This window comes from Tubulanus polymorphus, chromosome 9, assembly GCF_964204645.1.
Source record: "Tubulanus polymorphus chromosome 9, tnTubPoly1.2, whole genome shotgun sequence".
NCBI lineage: Eukaryota > Metazoa > Nemertea > Palaeonemertea > Tubulaniformes > Tubulanidae > Tubulanus > Tubulanus polymorphus.
In genome coordinates, this window is record NC_134033.1 from 14,393,469 (window position 1) to 14,405,167 (window position 11,699).

Here is an 11,699-nt window from a genome sequence, read left to right on the forward strand (position 1 = left end):
TAATGAAAGTTCTTCGGTTACACGTAAACGCGGAAATTAGTAGAATCCTAATATGGACAGTAACGTCGCTTGAAAAAATTCTTTTTTTAACAATTATCAATTTCTTCGTACAATTCATTTGCCTTTTATATGTATAACTATAGTTTATCGTACGTGACACGTGAACAGAATGTAAACAACAAGTATTTTCAAATGCACATATTATATCAGGGCTTCCAGTGAAAATATTTCTGAACGATCGACTTCAAGGATTCGGACCAAGATGGATGTTCTTTCACATCCGTATAGTTAAACATCAATAAATCAGTTTCGTAAACTTTACTGAGTCTGTGAATCGATCTCAGAGGAACGTCCTGATAAAATCGTTTCATTTTATTCGCCGTTCGTTTCGTGTCTGGAATGCCGAAGGTTTTCGCTAGTTGCGGTTTTATGTTCAACCAGTCTAGTATGACTGCTACGTCATCGCCTAGGGAATCCCCGTATCGGGCGATGACGTCGTAGTCTACGTAACAGGGGTGGCACAGATCTTGGTAGGTGCGCCAATGACGGTCCAGCGGAATACGCTTACGGTACGAATCGATGACGAATCGCAGGAACTCGCGGAAGGAAACCCCGCGACCGGTTTTCAAGTCTAGTTCGTTCGGTTTCGTGCGATAGGTCCGTATGATGTAACGCCCGAATTTCTGCAGGAAGTAACGATCGTGCGATCTGGCCGTGAATTTATCCAGATACGTCGATAGGAGGCGCTCGAGTGGGTTGCGCACGACCATGAATTTGAAGTAGGTGCTGATGCGAGTATGGCGCTGGAGTGGCGTGTACGCGCCCAGATTTCGTAGGGAGTTCGTGTAGCGTCCATTGTGGACGTTAGCGCGGTCGATTCGCGAAAGATTAGCGGCGTTGATTTTACCGCTCGAGTGCAATAAGGTCCATTTCCAATTCGTCGAGCCGACCTTGGGGATCTCGCAGTACATGACCTTGTTCACGTCATCTACTAGAATATGTCTCAGTGAATTTCCTCCTGTAAGATGAAGATAAGAACAAAATGTTGTATATTCCGGTTAAATTTCTGGATAGGACTAATAGCTTTTTATTTTCAAGTATCAATTTCTCACGATACACAATATCTACGTACCTGGCAGTTTCGTTCGCGGGCTGCTCCGCAGTTTACCGCAAATCGTTGACACTAGGTGTCGCCTTTCTCTGTATACTTGCTCGCGGCCTCGGAAAGAGTGCTTCATCATGTTCACCGCATTCAGATCAGTTCCCTGAAGAAGATTTTCATATATACGATTGCATGTTAGGCTAAACGGAACCTGAATCTTTGAAAAGAAAAGACGCGACTTCAGTTTCGTCATTAGAGAACTACCGAACTTGATATATAAGATACCATTGCTTCAAAAGAGCAATGATGAGGCTAAAGAGGTTGATACCTTGTTTCTCTTTTCGGCTGAGCTAAAAAGCTGACCCGGCTGGCTGCATGTACCCTGTGCATGGTGTTTTTTTTTTCTAAATCTTGATCAAGCTAATCATAACAGACCCGGCAGCTAAAGAAATGAACAGTAATACATTCTATCGCAGTTTAGAAAATGACCCGGCCGATTAGGAGAATCGAGGTATCATGTTTTAGAGCACCAGCCTAATCGTTTGTTTTATTATGCATCTCTTCCATTTGTTGATACAGGTATATACGCATAGACCTGCACCACTTGTATTGACGTGCGCGGGTTAATCATACTGGAAAGCGCAGGTTGCAAACAAACCCCGCACAAAATCGGTCGGACGCCGGGTTTGCACCGGTACCGGTGAAACGCAACACGGCGGCGGTAATTTAGGAGGAGAAACTTTCGTTTTTTTTGTCTGTTACGGCGGTTGAACAGCTGGGTTACAGCCACGAACATGTTCAGCGCCGCCGCTGTAACAGGAAACTGAAGAATGCGCAGCCATCCATCACTAAAAGATGTACCGCGCTCGTCGAGATCGTGATGTTTTAATGTGTTGTTACGAATTGAACTCTATTCTCTATCGTCTAATGAAATGTCTCAATCAATATCACACTACAAGTGCCGGATATATTGGACGGTTCTGAAAGCTAGGATTGAGCTATAAGATGATGCTCACAACCCTAAGAGTTAAATCCTTTTAAATAAACAACTTGAATAAACTAGTGAACACATCTTTGACTTTAACCCTGGGAATTTGAATTCGACCACAGAACTGGCAGAATACCGCAAATTGATTTTCATTCGAAAAATCTAATTTATAAGTTTGAATGTGATGCTAGCAATGATGGTGGACCTTTCTTCGAGAAGGGTGTGTGCAAGAATCCATGCTAAGACAACATCCCGTCTTTTGGGTAGTAGGCCTCGATCTAGCCCTGTGGGTAAGTGCTAGCTTCCCTCCCTTCGTCAAGACTCGCTGTTCCTGGGGTGTTATACATATAAACTACAAACAGCCAGGCCTAACCTGCATGGAAAACACAGTAATCTCTTCATAAAAAAAAGACAAAATGAAATCATCCACTTGTTGCAAGTTAGATTTATATACATTAACAAAGCCGATCCGTGAAACCTCTTGATAATATACCGAATTGTTGTTTACCTAAAAACGTATATATCTGTATCTACGGTGTCGACATGAGGGTAATGACTGTTTGCTAGAGGCTCTAGGTTGTATTTACCTCTGAAACTAGACGATAAACCGCGTCCACGATAAAACATATCAGTAGACAGAAAAACAAATAACAAATACACCGCGAAATATATAGCACAACATCGAGATTGAGATAGAGAAATACGCTTCGAGATGGAGGAAAAAGAAAGGGGGGAGAGGAAGGGAATGAGGATAAAATGCCGCGATCGCGAATCGAAATAGACAACAACGGAGAAAATAGAACTCGATATTTCCCACGGTTCATGAGGACGAAACGTTGTCGTTGTGCGTGTCAGATGGTGTTCTTCTTTCATCGCCGTTTTGTACACGGTTCTACCCGCGTGATAATGTCAAACGTCAATTTAGCGTCTCGGTGTCGACTTTCTGATTCTGTGTTGTCCTCGTAACGTCAGTTCTTTCATCAGTTGATGAAGATGAAAATCGCTCGACGTCTGCGCTCGGTCGCCTGTCCTAACGCGAACCACCTTGCATGAACTGCAGGGATGAGATCGATGTTTGGCAAGATTTTCAGATTTTTTTGAAGCCGTCAAAATCGGTACAAAATGTTTATATACGTTGATACCTACGTATTATGCGTTATTGAGCGGTTCAGTGTGAGTCGATGTGCACTACGTCATCAATATTGACGTTTCAAAATAACAATTACAATCTTGACATTCGGCATCTATTTTTCACTTTAACTTATTTCGTGACTAATAAGTTTGATAATTAGTTTGTGAAAGGATGTGCACTACGTCATCAATACATCGGGGCTAGACTGGTTGCCGGTCAATCAATTCAATAATCAATATTTTCAAATAGCAAAACAGTGCAAAGGCGCCACGTTCTATCAGGTTGACAGACTTAAGTTCCAAAACAATATACCTTGGTGAAGAAAAGCACAAGCCACTGCGCGTTGATGATTCATCAAAATCATTTTTTCCTGGAAACTAAAGATTTCACGGATTTTTGTAGATTTTCACATATCTTCACTTAAACGTGATCCTCGAAATAGCGAAAGTGCACTAACGGTATATCCGTTAGAAAAATCCCATATATTCATACGACCTTTCCACGCGTAACATCACAGTATAAATACATTTAAACGGTGACATATGTTATTTATTAAACGCGCAATTAGGCTCATAATTCCACAATTATTCAGTCACAACCTCATCAATTAATGCGTGACACAATGTTTAGTCACCATTTAGTCCACAATTATGATTAGATTACTTATACATGAAACTTAGCAGCTATTTGCCAGCAAGATACGACTATTCCGACCCAAGATCTAGTTGTAGGTCAATGGGATGAGTTGTAATGTTGTTGGGGCCTTTTAGTTTTCACAATATCCAATCATAAGAGGGCTCTCCAATTTTCTTCTGTCGCCTTTTTTGTTAAATAGTTTTCATCACCCAACACACTTGTCTATCTAAAAAAAATTACGCCAGGCTTCTTATGAAATGAATTGAATCCGGCATAGCCTTCACAGTTGGCAAACAAATAGATTTTGATAGACATTTAATGGAATTAGCTCCAAATATATCAATATTTGATCAAATATTGGTACCGGGAGCTATTATGGGAAAAGTGAATAAATGTGGCTACGAGCACGCCCGAATGTCTATGGCACCCTGTGGGCCAATCCCACCGTTTAATTAGTCATTTTATCGTACTACCAGAAGCTAATTAGACAAATTATGATTATTCCCTGTGTACAGCCGGACGCAGGAAACGAAATTAATCACTTCAGATGATAATTGCCGATATGAACCGATTCGGGACGGAACGGCGCCTCCCAGATATCGGCGGTCTAAGCTCAGCGAACTCCCGTCAGGAACTTGAACCGAGATAGAGCTATAACTGGACGCGGCGATGACAAGTTGAGATAAATGTATCGATAGAATTTGTTCTCTTCTCGATGTTTCCGCTGGTGTTGTGCGGCTCACGCTGCGCGGCTTCGTACTGTTCGTTCGCTAAATCCCCGACAGAATTACGTTCGACTATGACCGTTCTCTCGTCTGAATGCCGGATGGACAACAACGTTACTGTGTCCGGATTAAAATGACGTCATCATAAATCCGGTCTTCCGAGATCGTAATATCTCGTAATTCGTGCCGACATGGAATATCTGTTGGCAGCAATTCGTATGTTTGAGTGTGGTATGTTAGCCAGAAGTTCTTGCACTCCAGACAGACACGATGTTTGGTCGCATACCTCACTGCCCACTCTGCACATAACAACCGTGCTTCTGCGATTCTAGAAATTCTGTAAATTCTGTAACTGAATTGTATAATCCGTTTTTCGGTTTCAGAATCTAAGCCTACTCGTTCGTTCCCGGTCGGCAGTGGGTTTGCAAAAAGCTCGTCAAAGCACAGCTCAAGACATTTCTGTTCAAGTCACCATCTTCGTCTGGAGAGCGCCTTTGATAATAGCCCTGCTATTTACAAGGCGCTATAGAAATTTACAATCCTATCCTATCCTATCCTAAATGAATAAGAGTTTATCAGGTTCATGAGCGATCATATGGCTTTAATTTATTTTTCCTTCCCCATTTCCACATCTGTAATTGGACCATAGGAAAATCAACTTCTTCACTTCTTTTACATCTTCCAAAATGGATAGATAATCATTTTGTAGAAATGTAGATAGACTTTGTTGCGGTCCCGTTTTTTTCAAAGATTGAATCGAAAGCTCTGCCGATGATTTGTGCATCAATCCCTTTTTTAAATTTCGGGACGTAAAACTCATCTACTGCCATTGCTTACGGCAGAACGGGGAACGGTTGAAAAATGATAGAATAAATGAAACACCTAAGTCGACATCGATGAGATATCCGAGGTAGCTGTTTATATTGACATTATAAAATCGACTTAGCCGTACACGATATAGACTTGATACATTTTCACTTTTATTCAGTATACCACGCAGTGTAGGTGATTCACGGGGTAATCGGAGGAGTTATAAAATCCCTTTGCGTCTCTAGGAATACAATAATACGACTTATAAGAACACAAAGCATGTAACCTTCTGCGTTTAAGCGTCGTCGAGATGAAGGGTTTCAAATAACTGTCTCTACTGCTTATCTCTCTCCTGAAATAACCGAATCCGTTCACCGCCCACCGACTAGAGAAATTATCATGCTACACGCAACATGTTTCAGTATTTTTTCCATCAGCTTACGGCATAAGAATACTAACTATAGACTCCCTTGTATTCGACCAGGCGAAGATGTCGATATATGCCCTAATCATCATCGTCGTCATCTCGACTTCAATAACCATTGGAAAACCTCTTCAAAGCTATTTCCAAATCTCGATGTAGTTATAAATTGGACAGCCAACAAAGAATGAACCCCGGTCGCTTGCCGGTTCAGGGTCGATGGGGAGTTCTGAGGGTCAAACCGGTGCATCTCCGTCCCTGTCAAACAAACGATGACGTCACGCGTATCGAGCGGAATAGAATTTCGACCTTCCCTCGCAACCAGCAACAACCCTAGCTACAACTACGATATTCGTTAAACCTTTAAATGTGAATGGAGTTCAACAGAAATCGCGATTGCATATTGGAGAACGTTTAAACTTTAAACAATTCTAAACTCCATTTACGCAACGTTCAGAATCTATGTCAAATGGCAGCGTATAGGCAAAGAGTAACGGACTTTGTAGTAGACCATAAATCTGGCAGGGAAAAAACCGATTCGATTGTCTTAGCAGTTTGTTCACGATTTGTCCGTTACTCGATAGATAGTCTACGTGTAGTAAACGTATATATAAATGCCAATCTGTGAAAAGCATTTAATGCAAAATGCGAGCGAAATTAGTTCTTCCGTGTTGTTGCAATTACCTACAACTATGTGTGCTATAATATATGTATGCGTAGATGACATTTCGAGAGTCTATTAGCAAATCTACGTACGCCGTATATAATCCCAGTGCATATACATCATCGCGTCGGGGTATTGTGACAACTACGTTCTTATTGTTTTTATTGATAACCCCTCCGTAATTAAAGGCAAACAACGATCAGAATTCCGTACTGGTTACTGCTGAGGCTACTACACGATTTCACAGCACTTATACCGCCCTCTACGCAAACCCCTTGAGCACCCACGTCGGCGCTGACTCCGAAGGACTAGCCCTTCAATTTATTGTCATCGCATATCTAAACCATTGGCTAAAAAGGATTTCACCATCTTCTACCCTCGCTAGTACTCGATAGAAGACTCTCTGTTTCGTGACCTACCTGTAACGATCTCAAATCCTGGAACACTAATCCGGGCCGCAATACAAGCACGACGCTAGTCATCACCACTCCGCCGATTAGGTAGAGTAGTATCCGAGCCGGTCGAAATCTCATCATTCGCTCCAGTGTATCGCGCTTCGGCGGCGGTGGCGATGGAGCAGGTTTATTACTACTACTACTACTGTTACCGTGCTGAAATAAACGACACGTGAGCTGCTTCACCGACGCATTTACAACAACAAGAATTTAAAAGCGCTTTTCGGTTTTCAAAACGAAGCAGTAATTCCGGTATAGATGAAACGCACTAATCAACCGAGTACGTGTTCGCGATCGAAGCGAAATGCCACGATTGACAGAACGTTTAGAAATTACCGGAGTTTATTGACACCAAAACCTCAACCCGATGATGGCTGTTTTAGCAACTCACGGGAAACCCGGCACTAGGAGACGGAAACATGTTTACTTAAGTGAAAAAAGACATGGCATTAGGTAACAATGTTTCCGAGATCTAAACATTTTTCATGATTCCGCGTTTCCTTGTTTCTGTCGTAAGGAAACTTCTAAAACGTTGCGATGCCAATAACTTTATAACATAAACATTTCGCTTCGATTTCCGTATAGAAACGTTGTCTTACCTCTCTTACCATTTGCCAAACGTCTGGTTACAGTAAAGTACCACGCGCAATCGCCGCAGTTTCTATTCTTAAGGCGAAATACAACAAGTATCTATATACCCTTCGAGCGTGTTCGGAGTAACGTCAATGATATTTGAAAACGTGAAATACTGGCCTCGGTCGTCTTCGTTAGTTAAACGATCTCTTTGATAGTTCTATCTACATTCCCTTACGCAACACTAACTATATCCGGCGGTTCACCGCGATTAAGTTGCTTAATTGAATAAGACGGTTTTGAATCGATTCGAGTCGAACCCTCACTTGTCAGACGTTAACTATTTTCTAACTTCGTCACAATCGATGATAAATCTCTGGAAATCACCAGACAACGTTTCCGTCTTGTAGGTCATAAAACGTAAAAAATCCGCAATTATAAATTGACTAAGATGTCTAGGATATACATAGAAATATTTTCTAGGATATCACAATTCTGATAGCATGCCATGTAAACTTTTTAGTCAATTTACAATCGTTAAGACTGCGTGATGTGAGATCTAACAGCGAACAGCCTTCTCTTCACCTTTTCGGCTTTACCTATACCAATTGTGTCTGGTATTTTCTTTTCTGGTTGGCTTCCAGCTGGTGCCCGCCACCGACACCAACATCTGTCTCGCTAGGTTTTAATGAAAATGTTAATTGGGGCTTCATTACAAATCGATAATGGATCCATCTGGTAATTAATGAAAGTTTATTCTCTTCGTTTAAACACATGCGCATATACGTTTACAAAATACATAAGATATGAGAGCAAAAAATAGCCGATAACCGAAGTTCATCGATAGCGTCGAGATTATCTAAGTACATTGTAGGTCCTATCTATTTCTGCCATGTGCCTCATGTCTAGATTCGTGAGAAATTTTAGACTTAAACTTAAAATACATAAAGAATTGACTCCAAATAATGGATTCAGAGGCGCTGCAATTTACAGCGATTATTGTAAGACACTATATCTAAATTTGAAAGAAAATTGCTACTGAAATTACAACATGCCGATGTCGTATAATAGCCGGTTGGAAAAGATGAAATAATCGATGATTCTTATGTAACGAATGTGCGATCTATACGCATTTTGTCGGTAGCCGACGCAACACGCAGCTGATCGAAGTCCGAATGAACTCAACCTTAGCGCGAAGCGATAACTGGTGTTTAGAATGGTTGAAGCAAGAACCGAACGAAAGATGGGATTACAAATTTAGCGTTCTCATCTATCTAGCATTCTACGGACCGGTCACTGTGTTGGCGATTTTGTCGAATATTTTCACTCTCGTTGTTCTGGGGAGGATGAATTCGGCCGCTTGTTACCTCATAAAAATACTGGCTATAAACGACGTGTTTTACGCGTCGACAGTTTTCGTCATGTACCCGCTGCGCACGGCTCACGTGTTCATGGCTGTCGGTAGGTTACTATTCCACGTGGACGACTGGCACTTCGGTTTAGAGTTCATCCTAGTCACTGAAGGTCTGTTTAATTTGAGTATCATATTGAGAAACTGGTCTGTGGTTTTGTTGGGTTTTGAACGAATGGTCGTCGTCGTTTTTCCGCTGAAATCGCGAACATTTTGGACACGAAAAACAGTAAACGTTTTCGTTACTATCATCTACACAATAGCGATACTTATAAGTTTCCCGTTTATCATCCCTGCATACAGGATTTACAGGACTAGTTGCATCAAAAATCGGGGTCCTTATTTCTACAGGCGTGACCCAGGTAATTACAAATGGGCCGTGGACTACTTTCAAGACTGGGCGATATTTAGTTCCAGATGGCTAGTTGTAACCTGGGTTATATTTGCACCTATTTCGAGTTTAATAGCTGTAAACTCAGTAATAGCTATTACACTAATCATCGGTAAAACAAAACAACAAAATATCATCAGTCATAATTCTCAACAAACAACGAAGATGTCGATGGAGCAGGCGTCATTTTTTAAAATGGCCGCTGCTATTGTCGTTTGCTTCATTGTGTTCGAGGCTCCACTAGCATTAGCGAAACTTCTAGAAGACAAAATAGGACCGATGAAATTCATGATCGTAATGAAAATATCGTACGGTTTGAGCGTGGTCGATTCGTGTTTCAATTTCTTTATCTACTGCTCAACGAATACAAAATTCAAAATGGCCGCCACAGAGACTTTATATAGACATCTACCGTTTTTGCAAAACAAGATATTAACCCCATGAAATGATCATTGTTCGTTAATGCCTGTTTTAGTTCCAATGGACACAGTCCTAGAACTGCAAAACATATTCAATATACATGAAAGACGAATGTGACATTCTTACACTGCAAACTATATAAGCACCCCATGATTCGAACCCAAATCCAGGTTGACGAAGCTAAAACGTGAAAGTTTCCACATTCAATCCAATGTTCTTAATTTACATAAATCATCAAAAATATTATAAAAGAAAATGTCTGATTGATGGACGACGACCACGATTTGGTCGCATAAGAGCTTCAAAATAACTAACACATTTTTCTTTCAAAAGGGAACTTTCACGAATTTAATAGGCCATTCACCTAAATCATATTGTGTTACCACAATGGAAGTCAGATAACTTATAATGCTAAGTATAATTCCACTTTAGAGTCTGATGCTGAAATTGAACTGATCCTAGAACTGCCAAACAAATCTAACATGCATTGAATGCATAGAAAAATACTAAAATTAGGCACGCAATCTACGTATATCATATATACGGTACAGTAAACTATTTAAAAGTATCCCGAAGAGGAAAACTTTCGACCAAAAACACTGTTATCTATGTCTTAAAACTCAATATGTGTTGTTTACTATTAATAATAATAATAATAATAATCTTTATTTTTCAAAGAAATTGAAACAATTTATAACATGATATCCATACATAAATATAAATAAGTATAAAATGTGCCAATATCAAATGAAGGAACCCAGTGAAGCAAATGCTTGTAGATCTGGGCACCCACTCTACACACACTCATTCTTCACAAGCATGCAGACATTCACAGATTCACACACAATTATTATTATTATTATTATTATTATGATTATTATTATTATTATTATTATTATTATTATTATTATTATTACTATTATTATTATTATTATTATTATTATTATTATTATTATTATTATGATTATTATTATTATTATTATTATTATTATATTATTGATAATACGATGATTGTATATTTGTATGTATTAAAGTCGGCAGAAGACATATTGTATAGTTTCAAAAGACTTTCGACCACCGCTAGGATTCGAACCACATTCCGCTAACGAAGCTTGGGCGTTAAAGGTTGCACAATTCCCTACGCTGCACTTCATTAGCGTTCATCGTCCAAAATAAAAAAGACATATGGCTCATAAGTACTTAGTCGATCATCTATGACATGCAGTTTTGGTCCAATTCTCAAACTGAAGTCAAAAAGTTAAAAACACTGTTAAAAGGCTTTTTTTTATGTGAAAATATATATTCTGCATAACGAGCAAAATCTATAGCGGAACTAAAAAAGAATAATCTTAAAAATCTATAGCGGAACTAAAAAAGAATAATCTTAAGAATCAAAATGATAGGACAGCTTTGACTAATATTCTATGATATGATAGCAAAACATACTTAATTTTAACAGTTTGTGTAGCCGTTATTGAAAATGCGTAGGCATTGTCTGAGAAATCACTCAGACCAAGTTTCGACGAAATTTATGACACGAAACAGAAATTTATGGACGACGACTGCGATTTGGTCGCAATAGGGCTTCAAAATAAATAGCATATTTTTTCAAAACGGATCTCTTCCGAAATAAATATATCTATTCACATAAATTATTGTGTCACTATAATGGAAGCCGAATAAAGCAAGATGTCGAATAAAATCCAACTTTTTCTACCATTTGATTGCGTATGAATGTATCGAGGCTGTCATGTCTCAAAAAGCATTTTCTTATTTGTAGGTTTCTTTAATCTTGAATAACTTCTCAATGAAAACGTTTATACATCTTATGAAAACCGATGATTTTTCTCACAACAAATCGGAAAACACTGACGTAAAATATCAATGGCGGCCATCTTGAATTGTGTATTCGTTATGCAGTAAACGAAAAAATTAAAACACGAATCCGTCACAGTCAAACCGTACGATATT

At 39.5% G+C, this 11,699-nt stretch overlaps 1 protein-coding gene across 1 annotated transcript; it reads right to left on the reverse strand.

The window, feature by feature from the left end:
* Position 1: 1 nt before the first annotated feature.
* Positions 2-7,354, reverse strand: LOC141910587 (carbohydrate sulfotransferase 11-like). The gene is made up of 4 exons (XM_074801279.1): positions 7,325-7,354; positions 6,898-7,089; positions 1,133-1,265; positions 2-1,018 (listed from the first exon to the last, which is right to left on the reverse strand). The coding sequence occupies exons 1-4, from the start codon at positions 7,352-7,354 to the stop codon at positions 207-209; spliced, it is 1,167 nt and encodes a 388-aa protein (XP_074657380.1). The 3' UTR covers positions 2-206.
* Between the last annotated feature and the right edge of the window lie 4,345 nt (positions 7,355-11,699).